The 17,997-nt window shown below is 44.3% G+C and overlaps 1 protein-coding gene across 1 annotated transcript in view; it reads left to right on the top strand.

Annotated features, from left to right (window-relative positions):
- The window catches only part of BAIAP3 (BAI1 associated protein 3), a 71,095-nt gene that overhangs the window by 46,249 nt on the left and 6,849 nt on the right, over positions 1–17,997 (top strand). The window contains exons 21-28 of the mRNA XM_025193583.1: positions 1,066–1,209; positions 2,754–2,846; positions 4,884–5,096; positions 6,186–6,254; positions 6,494–6,573; positions 11,536–11,644; positions 12,415–12,486; positions 16,385–16,465. Of these exons, the coding sequence (XP_025049368.1) occupies positions 1,066–1,209; positions 2,754–2,846; positions 4,884–5,096; positions 6,186–6,254; positions 6,494–6,573; positions 11,536–11,644; positions 12,415–12,486; positions 16,385–16,465 (861 nt within the window). The remainder of the gene's footprint in view (positions 1–1,065; positions 1,210–2,753; positions 2,847–4,883; positions 5,097–6,185; positions 6,255–6,493; positions 6,574–11,535; positions 11,645–12,414; positions 12,487–16,384; positions 16,466–17,997) is intronic.

Below are 17,997 nucleotides of genomic sequence, written 5' to 3' on the forward strand. Positions count from 1 at the left end.
AAGGCCAAATGAATGACCTGTGCTTTTGGAGCGGAATGTGGAGTAGAACAGGCCGCTGTCCAACTTCACCATACTAGTCACTGATGGACACTCAGTGAAGGACATTCATAGGGGAAAGGCTCATCAGTAGGTCTTGAACGTACTAGATAAGGGGTACCACATCTGAATCAGACCTTCTTAAATCTCTGAATGCTGGAAAGGGCAGTGGGAGAGGAGGAAGGGGCGGTAACCCACACCCCTCTCCTCAGCATCCACTCCCTGCACCAGAGAGACAGGACACGGGTGTAGGGGGACCTATGGTCTGACCCCGGAAATGGCAATACTTATTTTCTTATGTTCTTAATGCTTGATCTTCCTGGGAAAGGAGTGTGTTCCGGACCATTGTTTAGGATGTCAGTTCTTCACAGGGACTCAGGAAAGCATGGAGAAAACTCCATGTAGCCCACAGTTTTTGCCTCTGAGAAACTTGGAAGAGCGATGTGGTTGTGGCTCGCTCTCTCTTATTCCCTGGGGTACAATAGTCTGGAACAGGGCTGTCAGACTGGTAGTCCGTGGGCTGTATGTGACCCACATGGGGTTAATTTGTGCCCCCCCCCAGGCTTCCACCTAGCTACTATTTCCCCCATTGCTCTGGCTGCAGAAGCACCTGGGGGCTCCAGGCTCCAACGGGGCAGGGCACTGAAGTGCAGTGCAGCCCACAGTGTTGGGGGACCCCACAATCCAGGATGCCTAGGAGGCATGATACATCTGGGGAGACGCAGCTGGGGAGCTTAGTATGAAGGGTGCCCAGGTGGGGGTGCAGTAAGTGGGGCCAAGCAGTATATGGCCCCCACTAGTGCGGCCTGTGGGTGGTGCAGCTCCTTGCCCCTTGGATGTTGGACAGCCGTGGTCTGGAAGATACAAAAGGCGCAGAAGTGACCACTGCGTACTGCTGTTCAAAAAGAAAGTGGTGATCACTTGTTCATGTGGAGTAAAATCTGTGAGGACAGAACATCTCAAGAACCCGTTAACATTGGTCAGGAGTTGTTCTTTAGTCTCAGCTGAAGCCTTGTTTCTTTTGTGCAGCTGGAGTCTGTGGATTCGGTTTCAAAGTACAGCAGCTCTGCAGTTGACGTAACAGTCTGTTTCTCGCTAATGAAAGAGCTTTGGCTCCAGCTTTCCTGGCCTGATGCCACAGAAGCCTTTACTTTTATAACTCAACTTGTGGATGTAAGTTACAAAGTGCAAGTATGTCTTATTACTGTTGCTTTTTCGTTAGAAGGTGTGATCTATGAAATAAGATTTTTTCACTGGAAAATGACTTTCAGAGAAACCCCACACACAAATGGCAAAATTGTTTTACTAGCTTCACTTTTGCCGGTGTAATGAATTTAGGGTTAATTTGAAAATTAAATATTATATTCATGTTTAAAGAACTGAAATGCTCTTAATAAGGGGAATCTTCCAGCTGATCTTGGTTACTTTGCATAAAAGTACTATATTTCCCTATGAAAGTAAGGTCTATTGTGTCGGACCTTCCGTTGTTTGGATATTGTTCATAAAATATTTTTGTATTTCAAAAGGCCCTCAAAAGCATTGATCTTATGTAAAAATAGTAAGATTTCAAACGCGTTTGTCAGGTGACTCGGAAGGTAGTTTCTTCATCAGTTTTCTTAACTGTCTGTTGGTACATGTGAATAACTTAGATGTGCTAGTGTTAGAGTTACGTTGCAACTGTGATGGCCCAGGAAACGCAAGAATTTCTGTGGGTGAAATCTTTTATTAGACTAACCAAATGCAATGCGTTTTTGTCTTCAAAAGCTTGTCTAAGTCTATCCCAACCATGCAGTTGGTTCAGTAGAAGGTATCACATACAAAAAAATCTTTGTCTCTTAGATGCAACTCTGATTTTTGGGGAAACTGCAAATATTTTTCCATTATTTTCCCTTCTTTTCTATTAGTAATTGAATAGGCTATAAATCATAAATGCCATACTGTCATACCTGCAGGTCCAGTAGCTTGGTATTCTCTATCTCACAGTGGTAGTGCATGCTCATATGTGCTGTTATGGTGCATATGTGCAAAGATTCTTGTATCACACTGGGTGTAAACAGAAATAACCCTGCTTACTTGAATAGAGTTGGAATTAGGAGAAATGTGAATAAGAATGAGACACTCTAACTCTTTTTGCTTTTGTTTTGTTTTTTATTTAAAAACATAACCTTGTTGGAGAACTAAAACTTTCTTAGGAGACCATGAATAGCTTCCACATTTGTGCTTACTGTGAATAGAAATTGCTTGTGGTCTGCTACAAGGTGCTCAGCACATGGCAGTGCTGAGTGGGGTTAATTTTCAGTGACCCCACTTAAATCGTAACCCACAGTAATCTGGATGTAGGTATTAATGGTTAACATTTAATACATTTGCCATGCACACTTTGTTCACTAAATGGTTTTCATACTTTTTTGTGGCTGTCTGGGACTCTTTTCAATGACACTTCAATTTGCTGGCTAATTTTACTTGCTGGCTAATTTTACATTGTCTTTCATTTTATTTTTCTCCTTTAAAAAATAATGGATTGCCTCTCTGTTGGTGCACTGAGGAGCTTGAAACAGCAGTTGCAATTCCTGAATCTAAAGTAGTGCTAGTAATCAAATGGCAAGTTCATACAAGCTTTTTTAAAAGACAGAGCACTGAAAATTAAACTCCTGCTGTGTTTCATAAATGTTTAATTGAATCTTTTTAATAGATTCCTTCTTTCCACCTCATTACAGGATATCAGCAGGGCAGCTATTCAATACTCAGAACTGATCAGACGAAAAGTTGATAAAAGCCACCATTCAGAAAGTGGAGTTATGACTGAGCAGGTGCGTGAGGTGTGATGAAATGAAAGAATGAAGCAGTGTTTTCCACACCAGTGTTTATGCAGTTTAGTAATATCTTATCCTTAAACATGCTTAAAATAAAGTTATGCAGAAGGTATGGCAGGGTACACCTTAGAAATTAATGGTTCAGGGAGGTGTGATGCATTTGAACAAAACATTCTGTTTGACTTTATTTTAAAGGGGAAGTCAAATCACAAAGCATAATTCTACAAGTGTCTCTCTCTTGGGTTTCTTTAGTTTCCTTAATTAGTTTCTTTTACATATAGTAAGAGTGTATGTGTATGCACATGTGCTCATGTGTATTACCTACTCCTCTTGAACAGGATAGTCTTTTAAGAGAAATCCTTCTCTTTCATGATTATCCAATTGTGGATTTTTGGCTATTTATTTTTTTGACAATTTAACTTTTCTTTAGTAACTCCAGTTTGCCTTAACATTTTTCTATTTAACCTTTTTCCCACTTGATTTTGTTCTCAAATTAGAAAAAAAAAAAGCCCTTTTGATACACTTATAGTACTGGCTGGGATTAGTTTCTATTTACTCTTAATGTAATTGGGTCATGATACAAAGAGAAACCCTAGTTATAATGATGTCCTCAGTAGTCACTAGTCATGTTGGGTGTGTAACATTTAGAAATTTTAGTGAGTGATGTTTTAGTGCGGAGTGCATGCATCTCCAAATACAAATTCCTGATAACATGTTTTCTGTTTCTAGATGCTACAAATATTATCTGCCACTCTCCTGTTTTCTGCTTGGTTAGTTGTCTGTAGTGTACACCCATCAATATCTTCTGGGGACATTGGTTCACATGCAGTCTGGAGCATGAAGTTTAGAGTTAATAGTAACTCCATAACATGGAGCTTTCATGCTGAATGCTGATCCCTCCCATTTTCTGTCCTATCCAGCCTAAAGTGGTCATAACCAGTAATTATAGCATTCCAATCCTGTTAATTATCCTGCTGTGTTTCAGTAATACCACTTATCCAATTTCTTCTCATCAGTCAGAATGTATAGTTCATCTTGTTTTTGTCCAGTTCCCTGTACAATGGATATAACAATATTACTGAAAAATGGCAGGGTGTTTCAGGTCTTCATAGAACTTGAGCATTCCACTTTCCTGTTTGTTGGTAGAGTCTGAGAGATGCATTTTTGCATAGATTAAGCTTCCTTTGGAAAAGAAAAATAACTTTCTGTCTTATTAATATAACTTTCCAAATATGAACTCAGTATATGTAATATGGTGTTATCTTCCTAAGTTTGTATGGTGCTATCTTCAATTCCTTTGTTTCAGTTCAGAGCTTCCCCAAGTACTAGTAGCAGTAGAATGAATATGACAAACTCATCAGCTTTGTAACTGCCTAAAAGCTTCTGAGTAGCAACCTGGAAGCTGACGAGGAGTGTGTTGGTTTTACATTACTGTGCTGCTGCTGCAGACGTTGGAGTTAGACAAGGGAAGGGAAGAATCCAGGAAATGGGGTGTGCAAGAGAACAGTAGAGACTCTTCTGTTCACATTTTGAAGTAGCTAAGAGTCTGGTTGATTTGGAAAAAGACACAGAGACAGCTGATACTTTCCAGCTGCCAGAGGATTTAGATAAAAGTGCCTTCAAAGTGAATGGGTTTTAAGCAGCCATAAACTAGAACAGAGAATAGAGCTTAAAATTAATGGCCAGGGGCATCCTCTTAATAGCAGCCCTATTACTCTCCCCCTGCCTGTCATACTGGGAGAGAGTATTTGTATTTGTTACCTGATTTTTTTTCTTTTATCCTGGGGCCTCACCAGTAGCCACTTCTTTGGGCTCCTGTACCTGATATCAGTTTCTCATGCCACTTTTTAGTTTGCAGGTAAGTTCCTCTTCTAGCAGGATATCTGATAATATTTCAAATGGATACTTATGTTGTACATATCAAAATACTGTGTGTTACTCATTGGGATGTTTCTATTCTTTCATTGCACCAGATATTTAGAGTACTTGGAACATGCCTTCAATATAAGCCATTACCTTTTCTTCATTCCCTAGCTCTGCACAATTTTGAATAATGTTGAACATGTTCGGAAATTCATTGGGCATATCCTAAAGGATTTAGATTGGAAATCTCTGGAATCGGTGGTGGTGGAATCCTGTAGCCCAGGACACAAACGAGTTCCCAAGGCACTTGACGTTCAGTGGCAGGGTATTGACGTAGATCTGCAGAGACAGACTAAAAATACAATCGCCCACTTGACAGACAAGGTATTCCTGGGGCTTTGCAATTCTTCCACTTATCAACTCATCTTTCTATTTAGTATTAAGTTATATATATATAGTTAGTATATAAATACACAACTGTTCTAAATTTCAACATTATTGAACTAGTGCAAAAAGCTAGTATTTTTTTGATAACTGCTAGAGTTACTCATATTCCATCTCCAGTATGAAATTTCCACATGTTAAATTAGGGAAGGAAAGCATGAAATACACTGTACTTGTTACTTTATTTATGTACAGTTTTTTCGGTTTTGCAAAATGATTTACTGATAAGGACACAGATAAGTACATAAATAAAGCAAGCTTGCAGGTCCAGGAGTAGGTATGGTATTGTGCATGCATAAGAGCACAAGCAATTGGTAGTATACTAGTCGAGATAAAATACATGATTGCTTGGTGTTGCATTGTTTTGCGCAAGCTTATACCCAGGTGGTACAAACATACCCAAGTGGCACTGCTCCTTGCCCATAGAGCAGGAGTTTCAGGGCTTCTTCCTCCCAGAGGGAAGATTTTTAAAAAGTTCTCGTCTCCTAGGCGGAGCAGAAGGATGGAGCTACGACTATCCGTCTCCACATAGTGTAATTGTTGCCAGGGTGCATTCTTCCTAGAGGTGGGTTTCTAAGAACACTTGTCCCTAGGGAAGAGGTGCAAGTCTGAGCAGCAACAGGCATTTACCTTCCCATGCTGAAACAGCACGTTGGCATTAGAAATGGACAGGGAAACATAAGTGGGAACAGACAGAAGTTACAGATACATAAAGTGAAACTTGTTGATTTTAACAGAAGAGGGGGAGATGAAGTTAGCAAGCCATGGCCTATCTTCCTGACCTCATAATTATGTTTTACTTGTTGCTTTCATTCATTTCATCTTTTGACTGTGAGCTCTTCAAGTGTAATATACAGTGTGTTTGCAAAATGCACAGACCTTATGAAGCTTCGGTCCTTATGGGAGATTCTGGAGACTAAGGTAGTAATGACAAAAAATAACTGATTTTTGACTTGAATAGTTCCTGCGCTTTTACCTGAACGTATTTATATGGCCATGTAAATTGTATTCTTTTGTTTTGTGAAATAGATGATAGGAGACATTAAAAAGTACATACAGCACATAAGCCTTTCTCCAGACTCTATACAAAATGATGAGGTAAGTTATGAGGCAGTTTTATTTTTATTGTTAATAAGTCATTTTACTATAACGTGATTCCTGTTTTAGTTTTCTCAATAATTAAACAATTTAAATAGCATATTAACCGTTTCCCCCTCTCATTACTTTAACTTCCTCTTCAGTCACTGGCAACTATTATGATTATCAGATCACACTATCAGTTGTTATCTATCATTCTATTTTATGAGTAACTATTTCCCTTTCTTCTCCTCCTTTAGGCTGTCTCCCCCCTAATGAAATATCTTGATGACAGATTAATAATACTGAATGACTCTTTAGTAAAGGAGAATCTCTATAGGTACTGTACCGCTTGGTCATCAGGTTACTTTACTCCAATCTCAAGTGTTATAGTATTACTGTGGTTTCGGAGGTAACTGGTTTTAGAATAAGCAATGATGTTGTATTCCACAGTTAAATGGTAGAGGTTATGTTAAATTGTTAATAAGTGAACGTCACTGTTATTACTCATCCTTGATGATACTGGCCATACATTTTGGTAAGATGCTTAGTAACAGAGGGGCCTAATTAGGAAATAAAGGGGGAGCATTTTGGGGCCAAAACATTTAAACGCTAGTCACCTCCCTTCCAGATCTTTCCCTCTGTTCCCAATTCCGTGCTACTATGGCTTTGTTCCCCATGGGCCACAGTTAGAAACTTCCCAGTGAAACTCCCTTCATTCTTGAGAAAACAGGGGTTCAAATAGGTCTGGGTCCCTTAGGTACAAGGCCCAGTTTCATCATGCAGCCTGCATTAAACCTCCATCATGCCAGCTTCTCGGAGAGAGGCAGGGATTAGAAGACGTGTTCACAACAGGATGTGTCTGTCTGCAACTGTTGTATAGAGGAACATGGTAAGGACTGTGGGGTCCTGGAAAGACCATGTCATGTATGATACTGGGCATATGTTGTGGTGCTGTAGGAACAGGTAAGCAGCTTTTCTACCTTATTTATAGTTTCATAGTTTCTAGGGTCAGACGGGACTTGAACAGATCATCAAATCCAACCCCCTGTCCTGGGTAGGAATGAATGTTGGGATCGTAATACCCCAGCCAAATATCTATCCAACCTCCTCTTGAAGACCCCCAAGGTAGGGGAGAGCACCACCTCCCTTTGGGAGCCCATTCCAGAGCCTGGCAGCCCTAACCGTAAAGTAATACCTCCTGATATCAAGCCTGAACCTGCTCTCAATCAATCTGTAGCCATTATTCCTTGTTGTCCCAGGTGGTGCCTGGGGGAACAGAGCCTCACCTATTTTCTACTGGTCCCCCCTGGTGAGTTTATAGATGGCCGCCAGATTCCCTCTCAGTCTTCTCTTGTGGAGGCTGAATAGATTCAGGCCCTTTAGTCTATCTTCATAGGGCCTGGCTTGCTGCCCCCTGACCATGCGAGTGGCCCTCCTCTGGACCCTCTCAAGGTTAGCTACATTCCTCTTGAAGTGCAGTGCCCAGAACTGGATGCAGTACTCCAACTGCGGCCTGACCAGCGCCACGTAGAGGCGAAGGATCACCTCCCTGGACCTGCTTGTGATGCATCTGTAAACACACAACAAAGTGCGGTTAGCCTTACTGACTGCTTCCTCGCATTGGCGGCTCATGTCCACCCTAGAGTCAACAATGACTCCAAGATCCCTCTCAGCCACTGTGTTATTGAGAAGGGTGTTCCCCAGCCTATAGGTATGTTGCAGGTTCCTTCTTCCTAGATGCGCAGCACCATGCACTTGTCTGCATTGAATTCCATTCTATTCTCATCCGCCCACCTCTGTAACCTGTCTAGATCTAGTTGGATCCTGTCCCTCCCCTCCAGTGTGCCCACTTCTCCCCACATCTTTGTGTCATCAGCGAATTTGGACAGCGTGCTTTCCACACCCACATCCAGATCGCTGATAAAGGTGTTGAACAGTACAGGCCCCAGGATCGAGCCGTGGGGAACTCCACTGCCCACATCCCTCCAGGTCAAAAATGACCTGTCCACCCCCACTCTCTGGGTGAGACCATCAAGCCAATTTGCCACCCATCTGACTGTTTAGGCATCAGTGCCGCAGTCGCCTAGTTTTTTTGTGAGAATGGGGTGAGAAAGTGTCAAAGGCCTTCTTGAAGTCCAGGTAGACAACATTCACCTCAACGCCCGCATCCAAGGATGTTGTGACCTGGTCGTAAAAGGAAAACCAGGTTAATCAGGCAGGATCTGCCTGCAGTGAACCCGTGTTGGTTGCCCCTGAGCGTTACCTCCCATGCTGGGCCCCCACAGATGTGCTCCTTGATAATTTTCTCAAAGGTCTTCCCAAGGACCAAGGTGAAGACTAACTGACCTATAGTTACCTGGGTCCTCCTTTCTCCCCTTGTAAATGAGGACCACACTGGCCCTTTTCCAGTCCTCTAGGACCTGGCCAGAGCACCACAAGTGCTCATACAGCTGTGCCAGGGGCCCTGCTATGACCCCCGCCAATTCCCTGAGTACCCTTGGATGAAGAGCATCCAGACCTGCTGATTTAAACATGTCCAGCCCCTACAAGAGTTCCCTAACTAGGTCGTCCCTGACCCTAGGCATGGCATTGTGTCCCCTGAGCCTGTCTGTAATCCTAATGGGGGAGTTGTCCCGGTCCCTGCTCAGAAATATTGAGGCAAAGGACTTGTTGAAGAGATCAGCTTTTTCCTTTGCTGCAATCACCAGATTGCCAAGTCTGTCTTGTAGGGGCCCCCCATTACCTGGTGCCTTCTCTTTACTCCCTATGTATTTGAAAAAGGGCTTTTTATTATCCATAATTCTAGTCGCCAGCCCTAGTTCCATCTCTGCCTTGGCCTTCATAACCACCTCCCTGCAATCATGAGTAACGGAGGTGTAATCCTCCTTGATGATAGCCCTTTGCTTCCACTCATTGTATGCTGCCTTTTGGCCTTAAGCCCTCCTGGATGCCTTTACTGAGCCAAGGAGGCTTTTTAGCACTCTTGCCCCCTTTGGTTCATGTTGGGTCTGACTCCCTCTGAGCTCAGAGGATTGTCTCCTTAAGTAACAACCACCCGTCCTGGACTCCCATCTCATTGAGGCGCCGAGTCCCCAACGTCTCTCTCACTAATCTCTTTAGCTCATTGAAGCTGGCCCTCCTGAAGTCAAGGACTTTTGCCTTACTGCTTGCTTTCACCACCCTGCGCTGGACAGTAAATTCTAGCAGACGGTGGTTGCTAATGCCCAGGTAGTCAAGCACCTGCAGATCCCTCACCAGGTCATTGCCTGTGGCAAGGACCAAGTCCAGCAAGGCATTTCCTCTGGTGGGATTGTGTACCTCCTGGGTTAGGTGGAGGTCCTGTATGAAGGCTGAGAACCTACGTGAGCGTTTAGATGTGGCTGACTGATCCTTCCAGCAGATGTCTGGGGAGGTTAGGTCACCCATGACAACCACATCCCTTGTCCTTACAGCCTCCGTGAGCTGACCTGAAAATTTGAGGTCCAGCTCATCCTGCTGGTGAGGCGGTCTGTAGTAGATGCCCACTATCAAGTCCCTTTCCCCATGACCCCCTTTTATTCTAAAGCAGAGCGCCTCAGTTTGCCCCTCTTCTGAACCCATCCTGATCATCAAGGATGTGTACTGCTCTTTAATATAGAGCGCTACCCCCCCCTTCCACCCCCTTTTCCCCCTGCTCTATCCTGTCTATACAACTTTTAGCCCTCGATGTCTACTGCCCAGTCATGGGTAGAATCCCACCAGGTTTGTGTAAGCCCAGCCAGGTCTGGGTTTTTGCTAGCTAGCAGGAGGGCGAGTTCCTCCTGCTTATTCCCCATACTTGTAGCATTTGTGTAGAGGCAGTTGAGACTTCCTATGGGTGTTTGTGCTGCCCTCTTGTTCCCAAATTTGCCCGGGCCCTTGTCACTTACCTGGGTTGTTCCTCCTTGTGTCACCTGGCTTGACGTCGAAGTGTCCTTCTGCACCTCTGCATCCCCATCTCCCAACAAACTTAGTTTAAAGCTGTAAATTTATTTAAAGATATTGACTCCAGTGCATCTTTCCTTTCAAATGCTTTATTCCAAAGGCCTTGGGGATGCAGCAGTATCCTCTGTTCACATGATCAATCACTGTCTGTCACTTCTTTTAATCCCTGTGTTGACAATGCATAAACCTTGTGGGACACGCATGGCAGAATTTGCATTCTTTTCAGGTTCCCTTGCATTGATACAAATCAAACATGGCACTGGTTCTCCAAGACAAAGTTAGCTACGCAGTACACTACACATAAGTACATCAGACTTGCCTGAGGTGTTTCTGTGCTGGTGAGAGGGTTAGGTGTGAATTACATTTTCTTCTTCTGGTCAGGTTTTCAACACGACATATGGTTCACAAGCGTTTTTTGGGGATTTGGTCAGTCGCACTATTTTTTCTAATTTGGATCAATAAATACAAAGGAAAGTTGGGGGCAGCTGCAGCTGGCATGGACTCACTTCCTAGTGGCGCACTGCACCTAGTGGCACATGGCCCGGTCCCAACTGTGGCAGAGCAGAGTGGTGCGGGGCACAGCCCTCCTTCTGCAGGCTCCCAGCAGTGGCCAGTGAGCCAGATAGGATCAAATGGTGGGCTGGATATGGCCTGCGAGCTGTATTTTGCCCATCCCTGTTCTAAACCCGCTCACCGTGGGGGAAGGGGTCCCCAGAAACAGCATAGGCAAACACCTAAAGTAAAAGGCATTGGTCAGCTGTATCAAAGGTCATTGAAAGATTGAGCAAGATCAGCAGGGCACTGTTTCCTCTGTCACTCTCTAAGCAAAAATCACTGACCAAGGCTACAAACTCTGTGCAGTATCCAGGGCAAAAGTCAGACTGACATGGGTCCAGGAATCCAGTCACATCCAGGTGTGCCTAGAACTGTTGGGTGACGAGCCATTCAGTGACCTTCCCCAGAAAAGGAGAGTTTGGAGATGGGAGTAATTAGCTGTCTGGAGAGTCAGTAACGAGTAGATGAAGGCAAAAGCAATAAGATCTTGTGGTTGTATAATTTCAGGATCTTACAATTTGATGATTCCAAATTCTTACAATATTTTTTAAATTGCTTAAAAAATCTCTGTTAGACTTTCTTGGTGCTCTGTTAATACTCTTCCTTTTTCCTTAGAGGTTGTCCCTGTATCTTGTATTTATTTATAAGGTTTCAGACGCTTGAATTGGAACAGAACATCTCATTTGTGCTTGAATTGGTCAGCTTCACCTTTATCAGTTAAACTAAACAGACAAGGAGATGGGATCAAAGTTTCTACAACTGTTTCTTCTTTTCTTCTCAGAGTTCTTGAGGATCTCTGGGGTTTATTGCTGAAGTTAATAATTGATGCTCTGGATAGTAATAGAGATGTTTCTGTGGAATTCTTTGGAAGATTTTATTATACACTTGAGGTAAACTAAAGATTTTTTTTCACTGCAGGCAACCCCCACTTAATGCTGTTTCACTTAGTGCTATTTTGCTATAACTCTCATTTTAAATTGATACCTGATTTCACTTAGCACTCAGCAAGTTTCATTATAACGCTCGCAGTCACCATCTTGGGTCATTAAAAACATTTGTGGTTGCCATCTTGGGTTGTCAGATACTTTGTTTCGCTTAACCCTCGGTTTTTCAGGAACCAATTAAGAGCGCTAAGCGGGGGTTGCCTGTATTATGATATTTTGGTCTTGTATAGAACGTGATAGCAGGATGAGAAGTAATGGGTTTAAACTGTAGCAAAGCAGAATCAGATCATGTCTCAGGAAACATTTTCCAACTAAGACCAGTAGAAAAATAGAACAAACAGTTTGGAAAAGTTGTGGTATCTCTTTGGAGATTTTAAAAAAGAGACTGGATAGGCATCCATCTGGAATGGTTTAGAAACAGGACATCCTGCATCTGTGCAGGAGATTGAACTAGCTGACCCTTGAGGTTGCTTTCAACCCTGCAAGTTTGTAGATAGTTTCAAATCAGAGCTGAGGAGCTGGATGGGTTATTTGAGCTTCCATTGCAAGCAGATCCATGCTGCAGACAAGCCAGCCTGCTCTGCAGCCGTCCTCTGATATCTCCCACAGTTTGGGCAACCAAAAAGGCTCTGGATAGCTTCACCTGAATTGTCTCCTAAGAGAAACCTGATTAGTTCCAGCCCTTCCTGATGCTTTTGGGTTCTTGTTTCTTGCAGGCTCTTGTTGGGTTATTCCATGCAGAAGGACAGGGGCTGCCTCTGGAAACTCTGTGGAATAGAGATTATAAGGCAAATATATTACTATATTTCTTGCATATAGCATACTGCTGTGTGTATAGTACATACCTTGGTTTTGAAGGGGAGCCTAAAGAAGAAAAACTCTTTGATTCAGGTAAGCGAGTGGCAACAGCTGGGAAGCCCAGGCTGCTTCCAAGGGTGGTGCCAGCTCTATGTGCCAGGTGGGCCCATGGACCGACCTGCCCAGTTCCAGAGCCACATATTGAGTCCAACCCTGCACACTGGCTCCAGAGCCACGTGCCAGATCAGACCCAGAGCATGAAGTTGGGACCACACACTGGGTCTGGAGCTGCACACCAATTCTAGAGCTGTGTACTGGGTCTGAGCCCATGTGCTGTTGTCAGGGCTGTGTGAGAGCCTGGGACTGTGCACTGAGTCCAAAATTGCATGCTGGCTCCAGAGCTGCATTCTAGGTCTGACCTTGGGTGCTGTTGCTGGGACTGGGCCCTGAGTCCAAAACTGCTTGCTGGCTCCAGAGCCACATACCAGGACTAACCCCATGTGCTACCTCTGGGGCTGCCTGCTGAGCCCAGGACTATGCACTGAATCTGGGTTGGATCCTAGCACCCAACTCAACATGTGGGTGGAGAGGAAAGCTCCCCACAAGTCTGGAAATTTGGTGGCAAGGGGGTGAGGGAGTGGATCATGATAGCGTTAATGTGACAATTAATTCTGCTCCCTCCTCCCCCACTCTTGCAAATGTGCAGGCCTGTGGGGATGCCTTTTCCTCATCTATAATGCTCGCTCCATAGTTTCATAGCTGGTCGGGTCGGAAGGGACCTGAGCAGATCATCAAGTCCGACCCCCTGCCATGGCAGGAAAAAGTACTGGAGTAAAATGACCCCAGTGAGGTGTTCGTCTCACCTCCTCTTAAAGACCCCCAGGGTAGGAGCCAGCACCACTTCTCTTGGAAGTTGGTTCCAGATCCTAGCCGCCCTGACAGTGAAGTCGCGCCTCCTGATGTCTAGTCTGAATCTACTCTCTGCCAGCTTGTGACCATTATTTCTTGTCACTTCTGGTAGTGCTTGGGGGAGCAGGGACTCCCCCAATACCTGCTGGTCCCCTCTGGCTAGTTTTGGGGGGAAAGGTGCAGCTTATATTTGAGAAAATATGGTATAAGATTATTTAAATTGATCTAAATCTGAGGAGAGGTTTAATTGAAAAGAAAAGAAGGAAGACAGCTATTTAAGTGATTTTGAACTTTCACAACCTTCAGAACAATCTATCATCATGTGATACAAAGGCTCAGAGCTTATACTGGGGATTGAAGCACAAATTATATTCCACCAGTTTTATCAAACCTGTATGAAATCGCCAGCAGTGTAGACCAGTGTTAGAAATTACCTCCAATCGCCTCTATTTCATGACATTTATAATCTCTGTAAGACTGTCCATAAAGTGGGTTGATCTCTTCATTCACAGAAAATTTACACAGCAATTTAGGACTCCATCATATACCACAGAAGTTCTGTGCACATGCATGCATATGTGTAATTTTGCGAGGCAATGAAGTTTCTCAAGGGCACAGTTTACCCTTAAAATTGGGATGTCATTTCACATTTAAATCAAAACAGCCCTTGAAATAACTCTATGCTCCCCAGCACGAGTTTGGCATACAGCTTAATGTTGATTCACAGTGAAGAGCACAACCTCCTAAATAGTAGTGATAGAAGCATTGGTTCTGGCAATTACTTTATTATTTTTGCCCTGGGAACTCTCCCTTCAAGTTCTGGCCCAGTCTAACCTTGTTTAGCTTGTGATAATCATGGATTGAGGTGATTTGAACCAGCTCTTATATCACACTGTGACAATACCATAAGTGCTTTTCTTGACCAAAGAAAATGTGTCAGGGTAAGTTGTTATCATAGGGAGTATTTCCATCCAAAACACTGTCAATAGTAAGTTGTGGGGGAAGAGATGACTAACAATTGTACACTTGCATTCTAGAGTGAAAAGCTGAAAGCAGGGAATAAAAACGAGCTCTTCAGCTGAAACCATTTCCTCAGTGGTAGCTTGCATAAAGGAAAAGAGAGTTAGATGGAAGAGGACCAGCACTTCCCCAGTCACAAGGCCTTTAAAATAAGTTGCATCTTATCCTACCTCATTCAGTCAGGCCCAAGAAAGCAACCATTACCTGGGTTCCTGTAGTATTTGAAATACTTTATAATCAATGATATATCTGCAAATCTCAGAGCTTCTCTACGTGTGCAGGCAAAGACACAATGAGATCTAATGCGCAATCTACACAGTTGTGCCTTCTGTCATGCCACATGTGTATGGCAGGAGGCGTGAATGTGTGGATCGTGCATTAGATCCCACTGCACCTTATTGCCGATGTAGAAGGAGCCCAATCCTGGGCTTCCCCTGCATCAGCAAGAAGCAAGCTCCCCCAGGTCAGCTGACAGGACTCCCAGCTTCAGGGGCACACCATGTGCTCCCATGGCTCGGAGCCCCATCAGTTGACCTGGGCCCCCAGCCACATGGGCACCCCAGGGGTCCCTGCAGCAGGGAGACCACAGCTGCTGTGATCTCCAGCCATAGGGTATACCACGCACCCCCACTGCTGGGAGACCACAGCTGCTGCAACCTAAGCGCAGTCATTTCCCAGCTGCGGGGTGCGTGTTGTTCCCCCACATGGCTGGGAGATCACAGTTGCTGCAAGGTTCTCCATCTTGGGAGGAAAAACCTGCAGCATCCTTATAGGCTCGGCAGTGCTATGTTGGCTAGCACTATGGAAGAAAGAGACTTGGGGGTCATCATTGACCACAAGATGAACATGAGCCTGCAGTGCGATGCGGCAGCTAGTAAAGCGACCAAAACGCTGGCTTGCATCCATAGATGCTTCTCAAGCAAATCCCGGGACGTCATTCTCCCCCTGTACTCGGCCTTAGTGAGGCCGCAGCTGGAGTACTGTGTCCAGTTTTGGGCTCCACAATTCAAAAAGGATGTGGAGAAGCTTGAGAGAGTCCAGAGAAGAGCCATGCACATGATCGGAGGTCAGGAAAACAGACCTTACAACAACAGGCTGAGAGCTATGAGACTCTTCAGCCTGGAAAAGCGCAGGCTCAGGGGCGATCTGGTGGCCACCTATAAGTTTATCAGAGGTGTTCACCAGGATCTGGGGGAACGTTTGTTCACCAGAGCGCCCCAAGGGATGACGAAGTCGAATGGTGATAAACTACTGCAAGACCATTTCAGGCTGGGCATGAAGAAGAATTTCTTTACTGTCCGAGCCCCCAAGGTCTGGAATAGCCTGCCATCGGAGGTGGTTCAAAAACTTGCATTGAACAACTTCAAGAGTAAATTGGATACTTATCTTGCTGGGATCCTATGACCCCAGCTGACTTCCTGCCCTTTGGGTGGGGGGCTAGACTCAATGATCTTCTGAGGTCCTTTCCAGCCCTAACCCCCCCCACCAAAACAACAAAAAAACCCCCAAAGCTGCAGGGGTGCATGGGGTCCCCTGCAGCTGGGACTCCTGTCAGCTGGGAGGTCCCAGGCTCAGCCCTTTACGTGCTCCCCCCCAGCTGGGAGCTCTGATTAGCTGATGGTGCTCCCAGCCACAGGGGTCCCTGGGCACACACTCAGTTAACTGGTGTGATAGAAAACAGCTACAAGTTATTACACATATTTTTGTGGAATAACTTGTAGCTTATTCCACTTTATCTCATACCATTAGTTGGTTGAACTTGTGACGGGGTGACCACTTCAGGCGTAATAAACTAGTTTATCATGCCTTAAGTGTTACGTGTAGATAGGGCCTCAGAAGTTACCTAACCCCCCTTTTCTTTCCCCTGCCCCAATGATATCAGTTTAGCATCCTGTGATTTGTGTTTCCTGCCTAGTAAATAATTGATTTTGGATTTTGTTCATATTCCTACAATTTCAGGTACTGGAGGAAGAACTGCGATTAAGTAAATGCACCACAAATGAACTTATTGAACATTATTACCTGGATAAGCAAAAATGGGTATAAATTAAGCTTTTAATTCAATGCTATTCATTCTGTGCTGTCCAGTGTACTGGTATTTCATGTCTGTGATTTATAGATTATAATTGGAAGTAAAAAGTAGGAACTACTTATACCAGAACAAGTCCATATTCCATCCAGTCTGGTATTCTGCTTCCAACCATACCCAGTCTTATTATTTTTGAGGAAGGTATAACTTTCCTTTCTAACTGTATTATGCAATATTCTACTTCAAGAAGATGTTCCTTTCTCACCTCGAGAACAGTTTATACCAGAAGCATGAAGGTTGATAACTCTTGGAATTTCACACTGTCTACTACTAGTGTTGTTGTTTGCATTTGTACATCTTGTCCTTTCTTGGATTGTCCTAATTTTTTGTTCAAATAATATTATGCAGCAGCAAATTATAAAATTTTAGAAAAATTTCTTTTTAAAGTATTCCATTTTCCATTCTATGGATTTCTCAAATAGTCCCTTGTACTTCTGTTATGGGGCAAGGAAAATGGGAGCTAGATTGACTTTCCTTAATTTTACCAGTGAAAAAAAAATCTGGTAATTTGATATATATATTTTTCTTTCATATGACTTTCCCTGACCTTTTTTCCATTAATTTTTTTCAGACTTGAATTAAGACATCTGTGCCCAAAAGCATGTCTAGCATCTCTTCCAATGATATCGTTCATCCAAAAAAAGATCACCCACCAAAAAAAAAACCTTTGCTCCTCCCAAATTTCTTGAATCATCAAGGCTACAAACAGCACTCTGACCCTTTATTGTACTAATCATAAATTCATAGGCTGCTGTCATGTAACTTCTTGATGGCAGCATGCTGCCTGCTCCTTCTCACGCTAAGGGTAGGAATAGATGCCACCAAATGAAGTGGATCAGCTGTGCTACAGTGTGTCCTGACACAGGTGATCTGTTTTGTTGGGTGCCCCTTGATGGTGTGGGACAAATGGCAGTGTGTTTTCTTGGGGCTTGAGGGCTCCAATCCTGCACGCCCTGGGCCGAATTGGGTTGCTGGGTTTCCCACTTCCCCAGATGCGTCCCTGGAGATTGCAGGAGCAGGTCTGAGTGAGGGGGGAAAGTCTGGGGTTCCTTGGCTACTCATCTGCACCCCCTGGGGTCTCTGGGGACCCATCTGGGTAAATGGGGAAAGCTTCACTTTGCTTGCTTACCCAGACCTACCCCTGGAGACCACGGGGTGACTGTGTGCGAGTGGGGTTCTCTGGAGGCAGGTCTGGGTAAGCAGGAAGAATGGGGCTTGTCCCGCTTACTCTTGGGATTTATAGTTTCATAGTTTCTAGGGTCGGAAGGGTCCTAGGCAGATCATCTAGTCCGACCCCCTGCCATGGCAGGAAAGAGTACTGGGGTCAAACGACCCCAGCAAAATGGTCATCTAACCTCCTCTTAAAACCCCCCAGGGTGGGGGCCTGCACCACCTCACTTGGAAGCTGGTTCCAGACCCTAGCCGCCCTGACCGTGAAGTAGCACCTCCTGATGTCCAACTTGAACCTTCCCTCCGCCAGCTT

The sequence above is a fragment of the Alligator sinensis genome, unplaced genomic scaffold, assembly GCF_000455745.1.
Source record: "Alligator sinensis unplaced genomic scaffold, ASM45574v1 scaffold1269_1, whole genome shotgun sequence".
Lineage (NCBI taxonomy): Eukaryota > Metazoa > Chordata > Crocodylia > Alligatoridae > Alligator > Alligator sinensis.